The sequence below is a fragment of the Melozone crissalis genome, unplaced genomic scaffold (assembly GCF_028551555.1).
Source record: "Melozone crissalis strain CALT ecotype California unplaced genomic scaffold, PUWL_Pcris_2 ptg000023l_1, whole genome shotgun sequence".
Classification (NCBI taxonomy): Eukaryota; Metazoa; Chordata; class Aves; order Passeriformes; family Passerellidae; genus Melozone; species Melozone crissalis.
In genome coordinates, this window is record NW_026535801.1 from 29,160,032 (window position 1) to 29,185,983 (window position 25,952).

At 36.1% G+C, this 25,952-nt stretch overlaps 1 protein-coding gene across 2 annotated transcripts in view; it reads left to right on the plus strand.

Moving 5' to 3' along the window:
• The window catches only part of PTPN4 (protein tyrosine phosphatase non-receptor type 4), a 109,555-nt gene that overhangs the window by 59,791 nt on the left and 23,812 nt on the right, over positions 1-25,952 (plus strand). For both annotated transcript variants that reach the window (XM_054277560.1, XM_054277559.1), the window contains exons 11-16: positions 1,781-1,844; positions 7,868-8,040; positions 11,695-11,763; positions 18,469-18,603; positions 19,888-20,046; positions 24,485-24,644. In XM_054277560.1, coding sequence (XP_054133535.1) covers positions 1,781-1,844; positions 7,868-8,040; positions 11,695-11,763; positions 18,469-18,603; positions 19,888-20,046; positions 24,485-24,644 — 760 coding nt within the window. The remainder of the gene's footprint in view (positions 1-1,780; positions 1,845-7,867; positions 8,041-11,694; positions 11,764-18,468; positions 18,604-19,887; positions 20,047-24,484; positions 24,645-25,952) is intronic.

Consider the following 25,952-nt stretch of genomic DNA (forward strand, 5'->3'; position numbering starts at 1 on the left):
AGCCTAAATTATGGGATGACATTAAAACCCTGTATGTATTATTCTCCTTGAGTTTGTAAATTACCAAGGGTAGTAATTTCTTTAGCAGAAGAGGAAACCCCAAAGAGTGAGAGATTGTAAATGATTTTATAAATGGAATAATTGCTAAGTAAATCTGATATGTGTATGCAAAGTGTATGGAGCTCCATTTTTAGAAAAGGTATATATTAAAATGTTCTTTTAATTGTCCTGTACACCATAGTGTTAGAAAAATTAGTAATAACACACTTGTTGATTAGCTGCAGCCTAAATAGTCTAGTTTTTTTTTCTGTTTTTCCCACAGTCAGACTGTTAATAATCACTAGTGTATGTCCTATCCAGCAAACATATGACCCATCCTACATTATCCTTAAGCAGGTTTTTGTCACAGGAGGTTTTAAGAAGATTGGTGCATTGCCAGGGGAATAATGTGATTTCAGTAGATAAGATATAACTCACCTTTAAGTGTCAAATCCTTGAGAACTAACTCCAATAGCAAGAATTTGTTAAGAATTAAAAAAAAAACCCAACTAACAAATAGGACAGTTATTGCTGCTGCTTTTTTTAAAAAAATGTTTTATTGTTAACTGTTAAACTAATGGCAAGGCTGGGAAAGAAAAAAGAAACGGGAAAATATGTAAATAACCATAATTTAAACACTAATATTCATGGAGTGTCTTTATGTTACTGCAGATAAAGACTCTCCCACAAATTAGGACATCCCACATGGGTTCCTGCTCTGAATAATCCCCTGGAGAAAAATGTCTTTATTTGATTTAGTTAAGAAGATAATTTCTATATATAGATATCCAACTGAGATGTCTGTTAATGTTTTGCTTCTCATCCTTCCTGGTCTAAAGGGGTTTTTATTCAGCAAGTGATAAATATGCAAGTAGTAATTCCAGTCAGTTTGCAGTATTTTATCAGTTGTTCATTTTTCAAGTAAAAAAAGTTACTATGTTTTTCTTTTTCCAGTTTGAACCTCACTTTTTTACTTGACCAAAGTGATACTCCTGTATATTTAATAAAATATATGGACTATCCTCATATTACATTTCTTTGAAGAAGTGTGTCATTAGATCTTGATGAAAATACAGCCAGTCTTTTCCCATTTTGTGTAGATACTATCAGAGTGACCATCCAAAACAGTCTGCAATTAGTGTCAGTATTTTATATGTTTATAAATAACCTGGAAGGTGAACATGTCTGTAGGCAGATTTTTCTCTTTCATGTGTTATTGTAAATGTTTTTTTCCTCATAATGATGTGATAATTTTTTTTAGGGTTGTGAGTCCTATCTCTATGCTTACATCTTATCTTAACTATTTTACTAAAACAAGTTCTGGTAATATTTAAAGACATGTAATAACATAGAGAAAGAAAGAATGTTTTTCAGGGATCAGGTGAAGTTCAAAGGATTTTTTTCATATTCTAAGGGATAATGAAAGCAGCCTGAGAAAAGAGAATATCTGCCTGGAATGACCTGAGGATAGAAAAGCTCTTTGGGCTTTGGAATGGGGAAAAGATACCAAAATTAGCAACTGCCTTGGGTTTGGGATGTAAACAAGTGAATTTGGTGGATAACATAAAGACACAGCTCATAAATTTCAAATTATAGAAACTATTTTATATAATCTTTGATACCTTATTTTTTTGTCCATATGTTCTCTCTAGAAAGTATATTTTCAGTAGGTGTATTTAAGCCTTTAACCATGATTCAGTATATGAAATGTTTTAATATTGTGGGTTTGTTTTTCATTTAGGTTGAAGATTGTAAAAATTTCTTTTAAGTGCAAGCAGTTTTTTATTCAACTTAGGAAAGAACTGGTGAGTACTGTCTTACATTTGATCTGAAAGCAATGACATTTCTTCTACTGCCTGTCTGCATTATACTGACTGATACTATGCTGATTATTTGTTTTTTCTGCAATTAAAAGTCCAGTTTCACCAACATTCTGGCTCTTTCATGTTTCAAATAGACCATTACAATGCTTTATAAGTTTTATTTTTCATTTCATATGCCTTATATTTTAGATACTTCTAGTTTTACATTTGTATGCAGGAAATGTAACTTGTTTATGTAAGATAAATGTGGAAAAGGTTAAAGGTAAATCAATATTATATTTAAATTTCATGAAAAACCAGACTCAAAGTAAAGGTAGTGCTTAGTGCTGCCTCAGTTGTATATATGCTTGTGAATTAATGTTTGATAAACATGTTCGTTTGTATTATTCAGATTTGGTAATACTTGATGACTTTATTACTTATATTTAAACAGAGGAGATAAGAATTCCTTTGTAGTTTTAAATTACATATAGCATATTTTTATGCCTACTTCTGAATTTCTTGTGAGAAGGGTTGGAGCTGAATGTTTCACTGCTTGAGGTGTGTGTTTGCTACCCATGAAGCAGCACAGGACCACTGAGCATTTAATTCAGCACAAAATTGATTGTTCTGTGCCCCTGAGAGATGAGCTTCCATCACAGACACAGCACTGGGGAAAGATGGAGGAATTTATTAAGAATATGAGTATGTGATTACCCTGTCAGATTAGTTAAGAGGTTTTTTGCAATTCTTACATCTGAAAGGCTTTACTGTGAGGATGGTGAGACACTGGAGCAGGTTGTGGGTGCCCTGGCACTGTTCAAGGCCAGGTTGAACGACCTGGTCTGGTGGGAGCTGGGTTGGGATTGGATGATCTTTAAGGTCTCTTCCACCTCTTAATGTTCTGTGATTCTGTGATTTGAAGACCTGAAATGCAGAGTTACAGACTAGATATAAAAGATGACTCTAGGCAGAAATGCCTCTTGAGTACTGAAAGGCTGTTCCAGGTTTCGAGACAATGTGGTTAAAGAAGAGAAACACCTGTTCTGTCAGGTCAGGCCCATGTCTGGTGACTGCTACTAGTGCTGAAAACAGGAGTATCTTAAAAGGAGTAGCAACAGGTGCATCTTAAAAGCAGATCCTTCACAATCATGAAGTGAGCAGGTCTGTCAATATGAGCAGACATCATGCAGCATGTGCTGAAAAGTGGTGATACAAAAAAGGTGGAGGGGGAATGTTTTATTGGGGTGACACAGCATTTGTAAAACTCCACTGGAGCTACAGGCTTCTTCTTAAAGGCAGGCTGAGGTCAAATTTTGTCATGATACCAGTGTGTGTAACTGCCTTTGCAGGAGAGTTGTATTTGCATGTGAGATGAGAATTTGGGGGATTTTTGGAATTCAGAAATTATGGACTGCAATTATTATGGACTTAGTTGTTTCCTATATTAGAACTTGATGAAAATGCTGTGGTAGCAGAGTTCAGGACCCTGGAGATTAAGATACCTAGATATAAAATAGGATTGGGTTACTGTGTACTTGAGTATTTCCTCTATTTTCTGCAGAAAATAAACCTACTTATAATAGAAGGTAATACCAAGATAGCTTTCTCATCTTATTTCTCTGTTGCTTTTTAATACTCTACATATTGTTTCTTGCATGAGGATGTAGTTTATATAATTAATGTAATTTCTCATCTGAGACATCTTATCCAAGCCAACAAATTAAAAAACCTTGTAGTGTTTTTCCTTTAACTCTGTGTATCAGATGAAAACTGGCGGCAAGAACTTAATTTTCATTTATTCCAAATCATGAATATCTTAAGATCAGAGCTCAAATTTGGCTTCCAAAGAAGTCATACTTAAACTAATTTTTTAATTACAGCTAATATTAAAATTATTGTTTCCAGAGTTACTTTCCCTGACTAGATTAATAGGATAAGATTCATCTCACCTATATTCAGCATCAGTTTGGTTAAAAGAACATATTCTCTGATTCATGATACTTGGCTCACCAAAGCTCATCATTACATTTCTTCTGTAATAATCACATGCAAAGGCTGAAATATCTTGCCTCAACAGGAAGTATGTTTTAGGATGGATTAAGTTGTTCTCTGGTGGTATATTTTTCCTTTTGCTTTTGTTTTCTCTCCCATTAACAATAAAGGGAGCCTAAATGACTCTCTTTAGGCAGCAGAAACTAGGTGAAGTGACTCAGTGATTGCACATTTGGTATGTAAAATATCTCTGGTCTAGTGCTTTGAGTGCATATTTTAAATCACCTATTTACGATGTGGCAGGGGAAATACATTCATGGTATGCTGATGATGTGTTTTAAACTGGTGTGTAAATACATAACAAATTGTACATCTGAGAAACTGCATTTATTTGAATGCAAAGCTGAGATGCTGTAGAACATTAAGTTAGTGGTCTTGGGAAAGGAATTTTCCACTGGTTTTTTTTTCCCCAACTGCGTTACATACACTTTTATATAATTCTAAAAAGATATTTTTCAAATACTGCTAATAAGTGTTGAGAGCTTTTAATTGCAACTGCCCTCAAAAGTGCAAGTGCCTTATCTCATAATCGCCTATTACATTTATTCGCTGACTTGGCATAGCTTAAAGGCAGCAACATAAGTAAAGAATTATTTGCCTACTTTCATTAGATTATATCAGTGTTTAAATAAATCACTTAAATGAAGGGAGATGAAGCAGTTGAATGTCACAGTCATTTTCCAGTGGTAGTACAATACAATATTGAGTGGAAGCTGGTGGAGCATTCTGACAATCCTATGGCTGGAGCATATATCCACTGGAGTAGGTTTTCCCCGTTGTTTTTTTATGGTTTTGTGGGGGAAAAGTATGTTATATGTAGAACTTCTTCATCCAACATTAGAAGCCTCTTGAGCCATTACTTCAATAGCATTTTTCTCCATCATACCTTACTTTGTTCTGCCTGCTCTGTATGCTGCATCCCTTACATGCTTTGAAGCTGCTTAAGAATAATTCAGTAGTTTTATTTTTCTAGATGTTTCCCTACACTTCTCTGGTTTTATTCAGTTGCACCCTTGGCTGTAGTAATATCAATAGCCAGCATCAAGCTCTTAATACCATCCAGCATGTTTTTGTGATCTTGATTCTTTGACAGCCAAAGAAGCTGCTCAGCATTTTATTTTGCTCTTCAAGAAGGCAAATGTCCATTGAAAAACTACCTGAGTCAGGAACTAAACAATATTATAAGTTTCTGGCCATAACTGAAACCTGGTTTCAGTGAGTGGCCAAGATAATTGATTTTATTTTTTTTAATTATAGGTTATGTATATGAAGTTTGTGCTTTGAATTTTGTCTGACTTTTTTTGACTGACTTTTAGAAAGAACTTCGTCTGAAATCACAAGGTGGTGCATGGGCTTATCTGCCCGAGTACATACTAGATCTTAAGTAGCACTGGCATTCATTAGATGCCTACCTGATTGCTGCCTAATTTATAAAGCACAACTCTGTCTCTCTGAGATAGGGTAGGGAATTTCTGCTTTTTTTCCCCTGGGATTTTTCCTTGTTTAGCCAAAGTAAAAGAGTAAATTTTACAACCCAGTTTCTTTCCTGAGCAGCAAGAGATTGGAGCAGTGCTCTGGAGTCACTGTTTCAAAACAGGCAAAGGTGGGTTTGAATGAATGGCCCCACTCAAGGTGCTGATTCAAGTACTGAGCTGTTCTGTGTGAGAGGAGCACCAATATCCAGGCTGCTTTTTTGTTGGGTTTGCGTTTTTAGTTACAGAAATCACAAAGATGACTTGGACTTCACTCTATCCTTCCTCTATTTGTCTTACTGATGTTTTGTGCTGGGGCCCAGATCTTCATTACCAGTATTGCATCCCAGCTGCTTCACTCTTCCTCTCCATGGCAAGCAGACTGTTTTCCTCTCTTTAATAAAAACCACAGACATAATTAGTAAGATAATAATTTTGGAGCAGAATCCTGCTGTGACTCTCTGACACTGTCTAACATAGCAGACACAACCCCCTGAAATGCCTGCATGTCATTATCAGACCACAGAGCATGCTGCATCTTGCTGGAGCCTTGTGCTGTAAAAGCATTCCTTGGACTGCAGGGCTGCAGTAGAACTGTCCTGTTATTTTATGTGTTTTCAGCTGAACTACCATGGGTATTACAAATGTCAGCCAGGGGTCCTGTGCTGAGCCCACATTGATTCAAGCCTGCTGTTTCCAAGGAATACAGGGGCAGCTTTTCTCTAAATCCAGCAGTAGAACCAGACCTTGCACCCCAGAATCATCAGCTAAGATGAATTTCAAGTGCCCAAGTTACAGTGGAATATAACAAAACCTTCAGGGGTGAATAGGGGAGGGATGAGTGCACTTAGGAGCCAATATCATATATTATTCTTTATCTTAAACAATGTTTCCTAGCTGTAATTGAGATGAAGGGTAGGATTTGAGGATCAGTTCTCCCTGCACTGCAATGAAAGCTTTAAAAGCTGTGAATAGAACTATTGTTAAGGTACCTTTAAAGCTCTAGCACACCAAGTTCCTGTGAAAGTGCTGTCTTGCATTACAATTAAGTTGATCTTGCTGCAGCTCCTTCTCATCCTGCCATACCAGCTCCTCCTTCAAGCTTCATGTCTGATCTACTGATCAGATGGTGGAATGAGATTCACATCAACTCGTTTCTGGAATACAAACTAGGGGAAACAGCAGGTTATGTTTTTTTTTCCCCAACCCATAATTATAATACTTTGAATGACATTAAATGCATGATCACCAGCTCATGTAACTTGTCAGATTTTCTTTTCCAACTGTTTAAAAGGCTGACAGAACATGAAAATTTGCTACATCATGATTACTTGTTGATAGAATCTAAAATTTTAGCTGTTTCATCCTTTACTGGATCCAGGTGAAGGCAGTCCATAATTATACCTAGTTGCTCTCTTGCAGAATAGTAATCTACCTTGTTTATATTGTTTGACTTTTAGGTTGTTGATAAAGCCTTTTATAACTGCATAGATAATGGGCTTAATTTCTGTTATCTTGTTTCTGATTTCTGATTTTTAAATCGTTCTGTTCACATGTCTAGAAAATACGGGGAGCAGTTGGCAATACTTGCGAATTAAAAACAGCTATAAGTAATCTTTGTAATTGAATTAAAATATCAGGATTTAGTTTCTTGAATATAATTTCGTAAAGTTCATCAATAAGGAGTTAGAATTTGCTGATTGATTTAAAACAAACAAAATTTTATTTTGCTCTAAATTTGTCCGGTGGCTGAAAATAATGTCATTCTTGTTCCTGAATACAACACTGGGGAAAGAATTGCAGGTCTCTGTGCCTTGGTTTCTCAGATCTGAAGATGAGCAGACCGACAAAAGCTTAACTTGGAAAAGGACTTTACTGCTAAGTTAAATCAGTTAAGGTGTGCAAAATGTTGGGGAGAATTTAGTACTGTGAAGAGAAAGAAAAATGCTGCTGATATTTCTGGACCTACCGAGGTTGTTATCAAGCTCTCTCAACAGGCAGAACAGCTTAGCTTGCTTTGCCATTTTGCTTTTTGCATTTCCCAGGAATCTAGTCAATCATTTAGAAGTAGAAACTGTCATTTATTCTTGAGATCAATACCTGTTCCCAATCTTCAACTGCCACGTGTTCATGACAATTACTCATTTTAGCTGTAGTTTTGAACAGAGAGGCACATTGTCTTTGAGCTCCCAAATCAGGGAATTCTTTCCGTGTTGTTTGGGTCATACCTTTTAGATTTGTTTCTACATAACTAAACAGACTGTTAACCTTTGAGCAGGCTGTTTTTAAAATAAAAATAACTCAGGGGAACAAAAAAAATTCTTTATAGAAATTGTAAAGGCATTTCAAAAGGGTTTGTTATACATAAAGTTAATAGAAAATTCAAGTCCCACTTCAAAATCATTATTTAAAAAAATACCCCAAAGCCAACAATATTTCTTAGTTTCAAAAAGAACTTTGAATAATTCTTATGTGAAATACATTTTTCTCATTTTTTAGCATGAATCTAGGGAAACATTACTGGGATTCAACATGGTGAATTACCGAGCATGTAAGAATTTGTGGAAAGCCTGTGTGGAGCATCACACGTTCTTCCGTTTGGACAGACCCCTCCCGCCTCAGAAGAACTTTTTTGCACATTATTTCACTTTGGGTTCCAAGTTCCGGTACTGGTAAGTGCTGATTTGAAATATATGGGAAAAAATATGAGTAGTGAGCTCAGGGAATGATCTAGAATCTATATTCAGATGTAATTCAAGTAGGTTTTGAATCCTGCAACTGTTTCCCTTCCCTGTTGGCCTGAGTTTCAAATGTCATTAATTTTTTAAGATAGCTTGAAAATACAATTATTACATTATTAGTGGTCATTATTGCACTAGTGCTCTGAGATTGTCTCCCAAGCAGCATTTCTTGGCCTGTTTTCCTGCTGGGTTATGTTTATCTTAAAAATGTTGTCTTAAAATTTCAAAGTATTTGACCCGGTCTTTTTGAAAACTGTTGAGTCTCAGGTACTGCATGCAGCAATAGCAACAAAACAGACCTAAATAAATACCAAATAGAAATCACTGAAAAGAAGCTTGTACAAGTAAAGCTCACTTATCTACATATATACAAATAGGAATTAGGTGAAAACAAAGGACATGCACGTTCTGTATCAAACCCAGAACTTTAGAAAATGAGGAGGAAATTAAATCCATAACCTTTAAGGATGAACTTAAAATAATAGGCAAAAAGCTTGGAGGTGCACAGAATGAATGTGGAGTAATTATAATCCCTGTAATGCTGGAGTGGGTGGTTTTGGGTTTTGCTGGTTTATACTTCTTATTTAAAAAAAGAAATCTGTTCAGTGACTGAATTAACTGTCTCTGCAAGTAATGCAGAATGCCAGTGGTTTAAATCATGCCTGAAACAGAGAATAACAGAGCTGCTACTAATCATCCATCTAGAATGGCAGTAGTGTCTGTGACGTACAAAGGGACATGATGAAAAGCTAGAAAACAGAATAACAGGCTATTTCTGTCACACTTGTGAATTGCATAAATGTATAAAGAGGAAAGTAATTCAGTGGCTAACTGTTTATAGCATCTGTTTTTGACCAGCATTCACAGTACCCATTTGGGAAACAGCATTCTATGATTTCAACATTGAGACTTGACTCAGTGTTGCTGTAGAGAATTTCAGGAAGCTTTTTCATTTCTGTAAAGATTTTGAATCTGAATCATTGTGGTTACTATTACAGCTCTTTGATGATGACATCCAACTTAAGTTAACATAAGATGAAAAGGGAAACTGCATAAAAATGAGGAAGGTCATTAAAGTTGCTGGAACAGCCAAAAGTCTGGAATTTCTGCAAGTGGCTTGAGGGCTTGTTGAGAGGCAGTGTAACAGTAATAACATGGCCCACAAAGAGAGGTTGAGGGCACTAGGCCTGTTTAATCTGGTGAAGAGGAAGCAAAGGGGGAATTCAGCCGCAATCCTAAACCTACTTCAAGGGTGATGTTACTACTGATGGACCCAAGGTGCTGGTAAGAGGCAGGTGAGATTTCACCATGAAGATTCTGGATGGACATGAGGCAAAGTGTTTAATTTTTTTTAGAGCTGTGTTGCCAGAGCAAGTTACCTGGACTGGCTGTGGGTTCTTTGTCAGTGAAGGCTTTCAAAAGTCAGCTAGACAAAGCCATGGCCAGAGATGACCTAGTGTCAGCAGGAGATTGGACTAGAGACTTCTAGCCAACATCTGTATGATCAAAAGCAGTCAGTAAAGTACAGAACTAACAGGTCTAGACAGAATTATCTCTACTTTTGAAAGAAATTGAGGATATGAAATTTTTGAACTATTGAATTGTTGCATAATCTGTTTCCAGTGGTCTAAAATACTTCTATGCATCAAATGTTAAAGAATATTTAGGATTTTTTTTTAATAGAGCTTCCAAGAGGGACCTAGAAGATGGTTAGTGAGCAAAGGTGACTTCTTTACACTGCCTTTGGGTTTTTCAAAGTGGTTCTTACAGTATTCCTCACCAAATACTTGTGAAAAAACATGAGGAGTTTTACTGTGTATTAGCATCTCTTTTAACCAGATGGGAAACAAGCAGGTTCCTTTTTCACACTGGAGGGAATTTACCACTGCAGTGATACAGAGTTTTGTAGTAAAATCTGAAATCCACAGTAGGTTTTGGTGGTGTTTCACAATGAGGGGTAAATAGGCAAGAAAATAGTAGCTCAAGTTCAGTGCTGAAAAAAGAGAAAAGAGCAGGAGCATTCTCTGAAAACCTTAAATCAGTTATTAGTAGCAGTTATAGAAGGACAAATAGAATGATAGAATTATTTGAAAGGAATATAGGCAAATACAGCCAACTTACTGCTTGTTGGAGTTTAAAATGTGTAACCCCAGCAATTTTGCTGGCAGCAGGAATGGAAAGAGAAATTTCCTGGGTTTGCAGCATGGCAGAGGTTGGAGGGCAGCTCTGGACACTGTTGAGTCCAGTGCCCTGTTCTAACAGGGTCCACTGTAGCATGGCCTAGGAGCATATCCAGCCAGGTTTACATGTCTCTAAGGAGGAAAACTGCACCATCTCTCAGCAACCTGGTTCAGTGTTAAACTATCTTAAAGTAAAGCCTTTCTTTTGTCTTGGTGGGTGATGAGGCTGTTGTTTTGTAGCCCTGTCCTTGCTGCCTGCCCTGATTAAGATGTCTCATATTTCTGTTTGTGCTCATTGCCTCTTGTCCTGTCTCTGGACTCCCTTAAGAAGCATCTGGCTGTAGTTTTTACTTTCCCTTTGTGGCATTTGATCCTCCTGAGCCTTCTCTTCCTGAGGCTGAGCAGTGCCAGCTCCCTCAGCCTTTCCCCATCCCTCAGATGCTGCAGAGCCTCAGTTGTGTTTGTGGTCCTTTGCTTGACTTGTGGAGCTCTGGAACACCACCAGGCATTCCAGATGTGCTCTCACCTGTGCTGGGCAAACCTGCTCTGCAGCCAGTTGGCACTCAGCCTGTGCAAGGGGTTATTCCTCCTCAGCTGCAAGCCTTTGCATTTCCCTTCACTGAATTTCATAAGATTGCAGCTGATCTGTTTCTCAGGTCTTCACACATCCACTAGTTCTGGAATATGAAGGTGGAAATAGCTGATTCTTTGGTTTCATTATGTAAATATCCCTGTAGGAGGCTCTGTGCTTGTTCTGAAGTTATTAATGGAGAAGTGGCTACAAGAGTGAGTGTTGCTGATATCTTGTCACCAATTCTTAAGTGCTGATAGATACTCAAAAATGGTATTTTTTTCTAGAAGAGAAATGATGAAATATTATTAAGAATCTTTGATTTGACACAAGACATCTGGTCTTGTATGAAAAGTCAGCAAGTTCCAAGATCTAAACTTAGTTTTGACAAGTTGCATAGAAGAATACAATCCTAATGTGTTTATCATGTAATTTTTTTGTGTTATTTTGCTAAACTAAGTAGCAACTAAGTTACTAGCAATTCAGTGAATAGTTTGGGAAGAGTATGGAAGAGATGCTGTAAATTTTTAACAGTGGCTATAACAGGAACTATTATTATGTGTTACCCAGAGATCCAAGCAGAAATTTCTTATTGCTTTGGTTAAAAAAAGCAAACAAAAGGGAAAGCTTTTGTTACATCTAAAATTATTTGGAAAGAAGACTTATATTTCTACCATATGCTTTCTAAGGTTATGCTGTACTGAAGCTAGGGCAATTGCTTGAGCATGACTGAAAACAGAATTTAGGCATTTTGTTGAGATGGTTCAATTTTTAAAAAGAAATTGTTATTTAATCATGTTGGATTTAGTGGCTTGATTTTGTTTTGCTTTCCAGTGGGAGAACAGAGGTGCAATCTGTGCAGTATGGTAAAGAAAGAGCAAATAAAGACAGGGTATTTGCAAGGTAAGTAGTTTACGTTCCTTAATATTTCCCCCATTTATGTATTTTAAACACTTAGGATAGCCTTCAGTCTGCATAGTTTGTTGTTACCTGTATTACTCTCTGTGCTGTTTTTATTACAAAGAATGGTCTCCTGCTGTTAAAAGACTCCATTAAAATACTGAGTTAATGGGTATTTTTGTCTGTAATAATATCTTGCAACTGTACACGTGTATTTCCTTTAGAAACAAGTACAGTGAGTCTTACTTGTGAGAGCAGCTTTACCACTGTAGTCTCTGTGAGGCATTTTACTATGAAAAGTGAGCTGCTTCTGAAGGTATTTGGTCACAGAGTGGTTGGCTAATCAGGAATATATTACTTAATTTTTTTCCAGGTTCCTGAGCAGTTTTGTGATTACAATAAAAGATTTGAAACATAAATTTAGTTATTTCTTCAGAAATTATGATGCTGTTTTCCATAATAAAGCACCTTCTACATCCACCTGGCAGTTTGCTCTGATCATGAATAGAGTCCTTGTAGAGAAGGGGCAGCCCTGTCCTTTTTTTCTGCTTCTACTTTTACCAAGATCTGAGATGTCTTTTAGCCCCTTAAGGAACTCCAGAGTTGAAATTCACACTTGCAGACTTCTAGTAGTGAATCCAGCAAAGTGCCTGCATTTTCCAAGTGCCTGCAGACACTGTTCCTAAGAGCATTGGTGAATTCTGCCTTGATTTCCTTCCCTGTCTCCACCCCTTATTTCCCTTTTCTGTGCATTAGAATCTAATTTGGGTTTTAGCTCAGCCCACCAAAGATAGATAGCTGCTTGCTAGGTTTGGGGGGCAGAAATACTGGTTCAACAAATAGATTTTATAAAACCATTTTTTTTCTGTGTAAAACTGTTTTTTACTCCATTTAATTTGCTTTGGAAATGTGAGTTAATTTAGATTTGTACTTGGAGCAACTTTTTTTTAGTACTCAGGAGACTCAGCACTGTGACAGGTGAGCTTCACTTCACTGAATGACAGTTGTGAATCAGTTAAAAACTATTTTTCTTGGTGCACTCTAAACTTGGCAATTCCCCACAAGTCAAGAGAGTGGAGGAGAGCTGATAGTTTGTGTTGAGGAGTGTTTTTATCATTTCAGAAACTCTTATGCAGTAGATGGCACTCTTCCCTTTGCAGCAAAACCCAGCAAGTTCTACTGGGGGTCACTTGTAGTTTATAAAATATAGTTGGATAAAATGGATGAAGTCAATAAAATCAAAAGCCATGGCTGGAACTGTTCTTATTTTCATAAATCTTGGCTTCTTTTAGTTAATAAAATGCTTGGCTCTTCCATCCTCAGGAATTTTATTTTCTGTTGTTGCTTTTTTATGAAGAAATAGAGCATTTATCCACATATTTTGAGTTTCTAAGTGTTGATGATTGATGTCTGAGGCATATATGTTTATATCAGTGAAATGAAATAATGGTGTATTGTAACAAATACATCTCAAAAGGCTTTTAACAAATCAGCTGCTTCTTCTGTCTTCCTCATGACAGTGTGCAATTAATTTATTTTTAATTTTAAAGACCTTTCATATTTTCGAGAGTGAAAAAAGCTTGAAAAAGAAAACATTTCTAGAATGCAGTGTTGTTCAAGAAACTTAATTTAAAAACATTAATTCTTTGTCTTCTAAACATTTGCATCTCAGGTTGACATGCTGAGTAGCTGTCAGCCCTTTTGTATTCATACAGAAGATAAATTTTGTTTTCTAAGATTTTCCAGCTATAGTGTGGGTTTTATTCCTGTAACTGGCCTTTCTTTTTTGTGGTGTGTCTTTATCAGGCAAAGTCATGGTAGCATTGAACAGCTTTTTAACCTCTCAGGCAGTGGGATTCTTTTGGTGGCTTTTCAAGGTCTTTCTTGAGAACCAGGTGGGCACATGTGTTGAAATAATTGCTGTTGCTTTTATTATTATTGCATAGGAAGATTAATTCAAGATAAGTTCAAGCAATATTTTCAGTGGTTTTTTGTAGAGTTATCCAGATTTACACTTGGATTTCTTCAAAATACCTAATTAGAAACTGCCTTATTTGAATTAATGCTGTTTAAGCAAACCTTTGAATCATTTCATGGTGAGAAAATGAACATAGAGAATTACACTGAGATGTTACTGGAGTGATCTGTTTGCTCTAAGTTGGGAAATGTTGATTGCCACAAGTAATGGCTAGCTGCTCTGGCCTTTACACGCTGAGTGAAACGTGGGTGCAGAGCACGAGACAGGGAAATAAAATTTTTTAACAGCCATTTAAATAAAACAAGCAATTTTTATCTACAGGAAGCAGGCTTAGCTGTTTGTTCTCAGTATTTTACTTTAAATTAGCTGAAGGATTTTTTTTTCTAAATTGTAGAAACCTTTACATTTAACATTTAAACATGGAATTTTTATCATTACTGTGAAGGATATATTTTGTAATAAATCTCATACATTATGTAGGTGCTGTTTTCTTAATCTTCATGCAGCACTAAGTTCAGCGTTCAGACGACTGTTGCTGCAATTGTTTAGGTTTTTTGTGGGTGTTTTGGTTTTTTGTTTGGTTTTGGGTTTTTGTTGTTGTTTAGGGTTTTTTGTTGTTGTGGGGAGGTTTTTTTATAGTTTTCATTACAGCTTTTCTCTTTGCCTCATTTATTGCAGGATATTCACAATCCATGAAACCTCATAAGAATTCCCAGAAACTTAATAAAAGCACATAATAAGAATAGAAAAGGTTCAATCAAGTCATGAATTGAGAGAATTCTTAAAGGGTTAGGGTTTCTCTTAGAGTCCTTGCAAAATATTCTAGGGCTGCTCAGTTCTGGTGTGCACGGGGAGCTGAGAGCAGGGACTTTGAGTGAGAGGGTGTCAGTCATTTGTATCTGCAAACTCCCTATCATAAATTGGAGTCTCTGTTTCCAAAAATTCAACCTTGCTTTAATTATGCACTTTTTGAGGTCTATTAAATAATTTCTCAGGTGCTTTAAATTGCATATGTCATTTGTGCAGTGTACCTTGCAGATTTGTCCATAGTTTTGCCCTCTTGGTTGGCAGCAGTATTTGTCAGATTTGCTGAGAAATGTGTTCCCTGTACTCCTTGTCAAAATACAAAGCAAAGCTGTGGCTTCAGGTTATGTTTCTTTTTGGAACAGAGATTATTTTTTAAATTCCCACCTGTATTCCCAAACAACACCTTTATTCTTTCCCACCTTGTGCAAGGTTTTAGCCCTTCAGCTGTGGATGCCAAACAAATTCTGTATTTGAAGGCTTTCTGTACTGTAGCTGAGCTAATAAAATGTCATGGGTTTTTTTAGTTGCATTATGTAATTCCATCCCTGCTACTCAGTTTTGAGTGTTTGGGTTTATTTTTTGTATTTGCTGTAACACTGCAGCTCATAAGACTTGGGGGCAGGTAAAGTTTTCAGTTTCTGTCACTACTCAAATAGATGGGACTGCTTTCAACTTTTAGAAATGTCTCTGCAGGTATTAAATTAAATCTGAAAATGGCTTATTCTGTTAATTGTCAGTGCCCTGTGCTGGTGCAGTAGAAGCATCCAGGTTGAGCAGACAGAGGTGAAATTTAAAATTCAAAAATGTCAAAGTTTTATGCACCTTAGTTCTCCTCTCCTATCTACTCAGCTGCACTCTGGTGTGAGAAAATTATTTTAATATTGCTAGAAGTCAGAGATAAAGGGCAAATTTATAGGTATATTTCACAACAAATCTTAAATGTTAATTAAAAAAAAACCCTTATTGTTGGATTTAGAAGTGTTGACAGGAGAACTAAAATTGGCACAGCACTAAGAAGTTCAGTTCTGCAGTGTGGTAATTTTTTCTTTGAAATTTCTGCAAAGACAGGAAATTGGGGCAACAAACACGAGTGGGTGGGGACTCTGAGGTTAGAGCTGTTAATAAAATAATTGAGCTGAAGCTTTGGTGATAAACACTGCAGCTGTTTATCATGGTGGTAAGGTGATCTTCTGAAAGATCAGACCCTATCCACAATAAAAGGTGAGTGTTTTCTTGACATTGGACATTTTTGTAGGGAAGAAGGTGATGCTTTGCTCATTTTGGAATTGTGTTGTATCAATTGAGGAAGTTTACATAAACATAGTTACAGACTTTGGCTTAAGATACAAAGCAATGGAGGTTTTTCAAGCAGTCAAAAATGTAACTGTTGGAAAAACTTGGATTTTTTTCCACACCCTATATGCTCCTGTGTCTCTCTTTGTAATTTATCTAGTTTCACACAGGCAAGGATGGTGCACTTATACTATTGTTGCATGTTAAATAAAGAAATGCCCCACTTCCAACTTTCCTACATTCCATTTATTGCTTTTTCACTGAAGGTAAATGAGGTTCAGTGATTGCCTTTACATGTCTGTGAGCAAATACTGTATCTGCAGTCTGTACTTACCTAATTCAGCATTGGTTATATTACGTTCTTCTACATTTTTTCCCTCAGACTCTTCTTTGGCTGGCAGTAGAATCCACCTCTTGGCAGAGCTGGCTCTTGGTGCTCATCTGCTGGCTGCAAACAGATGATTAAGTGTCAGCAGGGTCCAGTTGATCAGAGCCCTGATCAATAAAAGAATAGGAAAGGGCTGGAATCAGACACACATTTCAGTTCTGCTGTTTCAGTTTTATGTTCCTTTACCTGTTCAGAACTGCTTGCATGTACATGTTTGTGAAGAAAGATACCAAAGTGGTTTGAGTTGCTCACATTTGAAGTAAATTACATAAATTGGAATTTTGGTTTAATTGATCTGATACCAAGCTAATTATTTTTCAAATCAAATTAATATTCCTTAAATATAGTGAAGCATGCTAAGAAACTGGATGTGCTTCTCTGGAGGAATTAATTGATATTTCCCTCTTTTCAAATATCAATGTACTATTAGGTTTTTTCCCCAAGGTGAAATAACACCTGAAATAGTATTATTAAAATAGCCCACCTCGCTTAACTGCCTGAAATTTGTCAGCTATTCCTCAGTAAGACTTTAGAGCAGTAAAGCAGAGTGCAATAAATGTTTAGAACTGCTTGGTGGGGTAAAAATAAAAATAAACCCTCCACAAGAACACCATCACTCCATCAGTACCAAACAGTATTGACATCTTACTTATTTCTGTCTATGAAGCTTATTCAATATAGTACTTGATTGGTTTATTGTTGTAGATTTTTTTGGTAATGTTGAGGACAATATTATCTGCTCAAGGTGGTGACTTGCATTGAGTTTTAAGTTGTCTGAGAAGCAAAAATACATATTCGTCAGCAAGTTTCCCGTTTTCAGAGGATGTAGTTTGTGTGCAGGTGGTTCCTTAATTTCTCAAAGTTCCTTCTTTCTGGAGTCACTCTTTCAGTAAACCAGTAATAATGACGAAGATAAAGAACAGTTACCATGTGTCACAAGGACAGTGGAGGGAGAAATTATTTTTTGAAATGAATGTATGGAGCTGCTTATACAATAATATGTTGTCACCTCATTGCACAAAACTGGAGAATTTAGTGATAGAATATGAAGGCAAATGGAAATGAAATTATTATATCACAAAAGATTGAAGTATCACTGGAACTAGAGAGGGTTGATTAATGATAGATGAGAAATCTGAACTATGTAGCACTATGAAAGCAGTAGAAGTAAAATAAAAACCTAGTAACACAAAATGTACAGGACATGTATGGATTGTTTAAAAGTATTTTTGTTGTTAGCTGAAGAATTTTCGGTTGAAAACAACAAAATGTGAAAATCTGGGTACGTTTTTAGTTGCAGGATGACTGAACCATCCAATACAATGCTAAGAAAAAAGCAACCACAGATGATTCATTTGCTGCTTTCCAATATAAACTGGAAATGTTGTATTTCAGGAGAGATTGCAAGTATGGTTTCATTTGTGCTTAAGAAAGAGGTAAAAGAAGCAGCAGGAGCTTGTAGGCATCCTGGAATGACCAGAGAATGGGAAGAAAAAGTTTCGTTAGTGTCAAGAGAGGGCATCAAGTAGAAAGCAGAATTCCTTTTGTATAAAAGCACTGCTGAGAATGACCTTGAATCTGAAGGACATTACTGGCACAAAACCAGATGAAGTTCTGTTACCCACAAAGAAGTTTAAATAGTTAAATAATATTATTGCATCTGCCTGGCAAGTGACAAAGCATATTCTGGGAGAAAGCCTGTGGTTTTGATGGAAATCCCTGATGTCTGAACAAAACTTTGTAACTCTGTTGCCATGTTGTTGATTACTTCACTTTCAATTCTTGAAAGTCTTTGGGAGTATTTTGGCCTGATGTTTTTGCTGCTTTATTTTTCCTGAGGTGGCTAAACAGTTGTGTTACTTAGAGGGAATTTTTTAACTTGTTTTTTTGTTTGGTTTTCTTCTACATTTATGAAGTTCAGATCTCTCAGTGATTATGCTGTTTGAGTCAGATTGTCTTTGAGGCATTAAAAGTCTAGTGAGTTTGCCTGTCTCACTCATAGCCAACACTAGTTTATTAGTATTTCAATGGCATTTTTTTTCAAAGTACATTAAATAAAGTACAGTAGATGGAGAAAATACAGAACTGCCCATGTAAATACAGCTGTGCATTATTATGCTTCCTTTCTTACATATCATTTGGTTTCCTGTGATAGAACATCAGTTTCATTGTGGTGAGTTTTATATAATTTTGTTCTTACATCATACAATTTTTGGTCAGTCATTTGACTTTGTTCTTCTAGATCCCCCAGCAAACCCTTGGCACGGAAGGTCCTGAGTGGGATGGATTGGGAAGTAGTGAGCAGGAACTCGCTGTCTGATGATAGGCTGGAAACACAGAGCCTCCCGTCACGGTCCCCACCTGGAACCCCAAATCAGTGAGTAGCATCAAATCTTCTCTCCCTGCAAGTGACTCTCTACCTCTAATGGGAGTGACCTACTTGTGTGATAAAGGGATTTGTGTGTTATGTAGACAAATAACTTCCAAAAATATGTGCCAAATGATTCTCTGTAACACTTGGCTTCACATTAAAAAAAATTTTTTTAGGGATGAGTTTTAGGTGCTTCTCACTTTTCTCACTTGACCTATAAAAAGTGTAGGATGTGTCACACTACCCTGAATTTGAGAGTTTGAGTTTTCTCAAGCTCAGTTAACACTAAGTTATTAATTTGGTGTAAAAAAGACTCTGATAATAAAATCTATGGGATATTTTAAACATAATTTATTTCACTTAATACCACTTTTTTAAACATTGGGGAGAATTACTTTATTGGAAATCCTTGCAGGTTTATTCCTCTCAATTTTTCTGCCTTTGCATTCAATATTCACTCTTCATATGATAGAGCCTTCTGTTTTAAGTGAGTGAAAAAACATCCCTGATTTCTTTTGGAGGGTGACCAATTTTTTCAGTGTGCTGAAACTTGCTTAAGAATCAGTATTATTCAATTTTGTATTACATAAATGACACGATTTTAAGATTCTACAGCGTATTATTCACAAGATCAATGTTGTAAATACCTGTAGCATTTAAAAATTACTTAATTACTTTATTACTTAAAAATTACTTAATTACTTAAAAATTACTTTAAAATTGTGTAATAATGATGCTTAAAACATAATATACTTAATTCATACATGTTTAAAAGAATTTTAATATTGTCATGCTAGTTTTCAAATAGGAAAATACTGGATTCCAGAAATTATAAAACTCTCAGTGCAAAGCTTGTGATTCTTCTAGGGGAAGATTCAGGGGATAAATTGTTCATCTTAATAAATTCAGGTTAAGTTCTGCCATGAGCAGAGTCAGGATTTGTCTTCTTAGGAATCTATTTTTCTTCTTGTTGACTGGGCTGCTGGCTTGTTCATTGGAGCATAATGGTTTCAGGCTTCTTTAATTAAAAGTAAATAAATTATTTCAATAGCCCTTAGTGTTTATTAAAGTAATTTTTGAACACTTAAAAAAATGAAATACATGTTGATCTGGCAACATAATTTTTTCAGTGATTTTTGAAATTTTAGTAAAAATATGTGTACGAACATGTGCTTGCACTGAGAGAAAATAATTTTTTTAGCATCCCATTTTAGTGGGTGTTATCAGAAATGTAGATTAACAATAAAATTGTTGTTATTTCACATTGCACTGCTCTGCTTTCCCTCTTAGTCGAAACTCTGCCTTCACTCAAGAAGGAGCCCGGTTACGACCCTCATCAGTGGGACATTTAGTGGATCATGTGGTTCACACCTCCCCCAGTGAAGTGTTTGTAAATCACAGATCTCCATCCTCCACCCAGGCCAACAGCATCATACTGGAATCATCCCCGTAAGTTCTGCTCTTACCACGCCACTGTGGCATGCAGGGCTGCTAAAGGGAATCTGAGATCTTGGCCTTGAAGAATTTATTGCTGAATGTGGGGTCAGGGAGAGGCAGGCAATCTAATAAAAAGTGGTTGTTATTTAGAGGTATTAGTGTAGGTCTTACTGTGAGAAAGAGCTACATATACACAGCTGAACACCTGTGTCTGACATGTTCCAGATTCAGGATTACAATACCATCCCTACCGACTGAAGCTGTGGGTTTTCTGTAATGTGACCATCAGTGTCTGGATGTGGAACCAAAAGTTGGGTTTTTGATGGAATTGAGGGAAAGTTTTAATTCCCACAAGTCTGCAAATGTTGCTTTTTTGTCAAGGCACAGAAGTGGGATTTACAAACTACGTACCTTTTTGGCACCCAGGCATTTGGACGTTGCTAGTATTGTTACAGAGTTAATTTTTTATTTTTTTAAACTGACACTTAGGCTTAAAAAATAAGCTTTTTAGTCAGGCTATTTTTTTTTTGTTTTTAATAATGCTGAATATTCTTTATAGTGTAAGCTTGCTTACCATTGGATGCAATAGGTGAAATAAAAACTATTATTCCATACTGGGTCCAGAAGGAAGACAAGCAAAAATCCCCACTGAGTTATTCAAAGATACTGAAATACTCAATAAATTGTGTTCAGAATACAGATTAATAAGGAAAAATATTTCAATATATACCATTTTATTGCTGCACTGTACCCTGTTAGTATAGCTGATAATGTAATGCCAGATATGCCCTCATAGTTCTGTATCATAATCTCTATTAGCAGAGAAAGCATACAAATGGTTTCAGTTGAGAACTCTAAAGCAGCACATAGCTAATTACATGTTTATAAACAAATGGTATGTCTCAGGAAAAATTACTCTGGAAAACTATTTAGACACAGTTTTAAAACCTTGCTTAGACTGACTATGCTTTCAGTTTTAACAACTCTAATTTTTAGGAGGGAAATAGAATACAAAATTATAAAAGTTTTCTAATATAGCACATGATGCTTTTTACAATAGACTACAATATTTACAATTTGACTCAGCTAGTTACTTAACTTTCGGGGTTACGTAATATTAATTTGACTTAGGCGTGTAAATTCTCCATTTTTTGCTGGAATTTTAACATATTCACATGCCAAAGGACTCTCAGAACTGGAACAGATGAGAATCTTTTCTCATATTCGAGTTTTGTTGTCCAAAGGCCACACAGGGTCAGGTTCCTTCTGTTGTAAGACTTCCATCTGAAGTCAGTTAAGAGAAACCCTTACTGAATGACACAAGGATACAGTGAAGAAAGCACAATTGTTAAATCTCTCTTTTATTTATATACCTTTACTTGAAGTTGTACAAGATCTTCCTGAGTGTTTAGGATTTGTTTATTTAGTACTTATTTCTTGAGTAAGTCACCATAGAAATGAGTCTTAGAAAGAGAGGAAGTGGTTTTCTACAACTATGGCTTCTTTTTCGTGTTTTTGCACTTTTTATGCCCAAGCACTAAGTGTTAGAGGTTCCATTTCGGGTTTTTTTTTTTCCTCTTGTTAGAAGCTTAAAACTAAAATTTAATATCCCGGTATAGATCTCTAGTATAAGATACTTTCAAGAATGGGGACTTTGACTTTCAAAAATATATGAATTCCATTAAGGTCTTTTGAAGGTTTAAGCTGATGTTATTGATTCAAGATTTGCCATTTATGAAGGAAAATAGTTGACATGAAGTTCATAGTAGCTATATAATTTTAAACTATACTGTTCTACAGTCCAAAAAGCTATTTCTAAATCAATTTGACCTTTCTGGTGGAAAAGATTTGAGTAGTCCATGTGCTAATTTGTCAGAAACTCTTATTTATTGATCAAATTTATATGTGTGCAAAAGAGGGGCTAACCTGACTGGCAGTAGGTTTGGTGATCTTTTTGAGTTTGGAATCAACATAGCAAAAGAAATTAAGAGTTTCCATGCAGTTCAGAAGGATATTATAGTTTAGCTAATATCACCTTTAACTGCACATCTTTTCTCTATCTGCACATCCTGTTCAACACTAAATGGAGAGATAATGCTTGTAGTTCCCTTAGCTAATTATAATCTCAAATTCCAAAAGCACGTGGTAAGTGTTTAGTTTAATAAATTTATGGGGGTGTGTATGGAACTTTTGCTAAATATATTAAAAAGATCAGACCGGATATCTGTAACAAAAATACCCAAACCTTGCCAGTGCCAGGGTTTGTATGTTATTTTATTATTATGTAAATTGCTGAATTCAGTAACAGAGAGCTGCTTTGCCTGCAAAATAGGCTGCTTTCACTGCCATTGTCTGAGCATTCATAAGGAAATTCAAAGCTGACTGGGCAAATATAAAGCACTGAAGTTTATGCCCGAGGCTTGATTGTTAGTTCTCACAGTTCATTATGCTAATATATTACAGAACTTGCATTGCTGCTTGTAAAATGCTCATTTAAGTAACTTTTCAAATCCTTTCTTTAAGTTTGTGTGTTCGGTAGGAATTTACTTGTGTTTGTTGACATGTATGTACAGACATCTAGTCAAACATCAGATCCATCTTCTGCTTTTATCAGAATAACTTCTTTTGTGTTTCTATTCATGTTTTCTGTTCCTTTTTTCTTTGGTTTGAAACTCTCAGGAGTAATTGTTTTCAGGAAAATACATAACTTAAAAGACTGAGTAATCTGTGCTGGCCAAACTTGAATGAATGAGTGCATAGGCAGCTAAAAATCTCTGGGTGACCTTTGTAAGTCGATGTCTAAATAGTTTATAGCTGCCTTGCAGATTTGTTTTGCAAATGTTGACAATCATCATATTTTTCTCTCCACAAAAATGAATTTAGAAAAGCTGCTTATCTTGAAAAATGAAATGTGCTCTTTTTTCTGTTACTTGCACTAAAAAGTGTTAAGAAATACTATTTTTCTTCCCAACTGTGTTTTGAACATAAGGTTCTTCAGACATCAGACTGAATAATTAGTGCTTTTTTTTTTCTTGTAACACTTCATGAAAAAAATATTTTCTGAAAGTTGAAATAAAGCAGAAAAATAGAGAAAAATATTGTTGGGATCTTTTAGAATGTGCTGTTTTCTTTCATACACTGACAAAAATGTTACCAGTTTTGTTTTCTGAGACTATTGAGTAATTTTTTTAAACTGAAGCAGAAAATGTTTGGCATTTCCAAATGAAGTGTTCTACTTCCCAGTTTTCATGCTTTTTGAAAAAGGTTCTTTTTTATTTTTATCCGTATATTCCGTTTTGCTGAGATTTTTATTTTTGAACATGTGTCTGGGATCTGACTTTCTTGAATTGCATAGAGACAAATTTTATGGTGTCAAGTTTGATGTGTGCCTTAGGTTTTCAGATTTGCAGCAACATGAAACCTTGTGCAGTCTCATACTGAGAGTCTTGCCCTGCTAACAGTTCACTGAGGCAAGACTACTAAATACAGCAGGGCTGCTCATGTTTGTGTCTTTTGGAAGGAGTTTTGTGATGAGTTACCACTACAGCTTGCTGATAATGAAAGGAGCAGTGTCTTCCTTTTGCCTCTGGGAGTGTCCTTCCTCCCTGCATGTGGCCAGCCCTGAGATAAACTGGAGGACCCAGGCTTGTCCAAAAAGTGGCTTTGGTTGCTTGGCATAAGCTGCCTTAGCCAAGGGAGGAGGACCAGTTCTTCAAGGAAGCAGCCAGGGATGTGGGTGAAAGAACAGACACCCTATTTTTGGTGGTAGCATTCTCTTTAGATTCAGCTCTAACCTGTAAGTTCATTCTTGATGGTTTGTGGATCCGGTATCAGTGGGCTGTTGTCTGAAATCGTTAAATGACTTAATAGCACCTTTTCATGGGGTGCTTGTGGAGGAGACATATCCTGCTGGTATTTAGAAACTGGCATTCAAACCAAGTAACTGGGAACTGTGAGCTTGCTGCCCTTCTGAGCCTTTCCAAATGTTCTTTTTAATTCTTAAATATAAATCCCTATAATGAAAGATGAATCATGTGTTTATGTAATACGAATTACAGAGTTTAGCTTTTTTTCCAAGAGGACTAACAAAAGGAAATTCACCATAATATACAAAAACACAGAGAACATTTGTATTAATCTACAATGGAGTGCTTGCAGGTCAGAAGTAATGGGTTAAAGCATGTAAAACCATTTTTAAGAAGGTTATAGGTAAAAGATGAACTTGCTGGTTCTGTGTACAGTTACTTGTCGAGAAAAATGCTGCAACAGGTGCAAACATAAGCTGCCAATATATTCTACTGCACTACATTTTGAGGTTCTAAAAATACCTACAGATAACCATCTCTCAAACTTTTGAGTTTCTTCTAGAGTTTTCAGTTTATTTGCAGCCCTGAAAGAACTGTCAATATCTCATGATTGTTCCACTTCATATTTCTATTTTGGTTTTTAGATCTCAAGAGACTCCTATGGATGGGCAGCCTCCAGCGTTACCACCCAAACAATTTAAAAAGAACAGTTGGAACCAAATTCATCATTCACACTCACAGCAAGAACTGGATAACCATATTAATGAAACTTTTGATGTTCCTGCATCACCTGAAAAATCCACCGTAAGTTTTTTGATCCAGTTGAACCATTCTGCTTTTTATCAGAGTGATGGTCCTATTGTACATGGGCTTGGTTCTGAGGCATTTCAGAGCTGCTGTGTTTGTGCATCACCTTGCAGCACTACTGTCCCTTCACTGGCTCCTGCTGGTTTGACTCTAGCTGCTGGAGTAGTGCTTTGTCAATTGATAACAAATCACTACATTGGGATGGTTTTGCAGACCTTTTGAGCATTAGCTTTTCAGCACATGCAGAAATTTCTGCCTAACCTCTTCTTTGAGAAGTCATTTGCCAAAAATTTTAAAGACATTGCAGGTGTTTAATCTAGCTTTAGCTAAAAAGCTAAACCTGAAAATGCCTACCAGCTTCTAAAGTAGTTTTATCAGGAGAAGCTTCTTGAGTCTGTGGTTGCATTTCTCATCAGAATTTCCAAGAAAGAGAGTATCTAGAGGCCTGTGATAGCAAATACAAAAATATCACCAGTTCTTTTTCCATAATCAAGCATGTGTGAGATGAGTAAGATAGTCAGTTGATTGTCTGACTGAGGAGAGATCTCCCTGGTCATTTTTGTGGTTTTTGTCCTTCCAGAAGTTTTCCGTTGGTTCTAGATGTTATACCAATGTGAACAGTAAATAGAACAAGAAATGTGTTGGAGGATGGGGAAACATCCATACTGTGTAGACAGTTTTGTCAGCCTCAGGCATTCAAAATTATGAGTCACCTCCCCAAGCTGATGTTTAGAAATGCCTTAGTTTGGTTTTTTTGCATCCTGAACTGTAAACCTCTGGAGTTCTGATCTCTCAGGCCTTACAACAAAGTTAAGATTTCCATAAAGCCCCTGTTTCATTTCATAGCTGGGGTTCTAATAAAAGACTAAAAAGTGAAAGTTTTAAGTTTTTGAGTGTTTTGGGAATGTTGTAAATTTTTTTTTGTTATAATTAAATAATGAAACAGAATTTGTAACAGCTTTGTCTTCAGGCAGTGCTTACCTGAGTCACATTAAAGTACTGTTCTGTTTTGAAAGATAGCACTACTTTAGTCATCAAGTTTTTCTGCCCTGTATTCAGTTATCTTTACCAAATTGACAAAAATAACTTTCACTTGTTTTTTTAACTCCTTTTAGTTCTGCAAAACCAACACAGCTGTGTGAATGAGCTGGTTTTTTCTCTGAGCATTGTCAGTGTGATTGTTTGCTGTGCTGCAGTGGGACACATTTATGCAGGCTCGCTGAAGGCAGCTCACTGTTGTAATTGAACATCTAATTTGGTCTGCTGATGACTTTTTATTTTGGGGATTGCAGAAGAAGGAACATA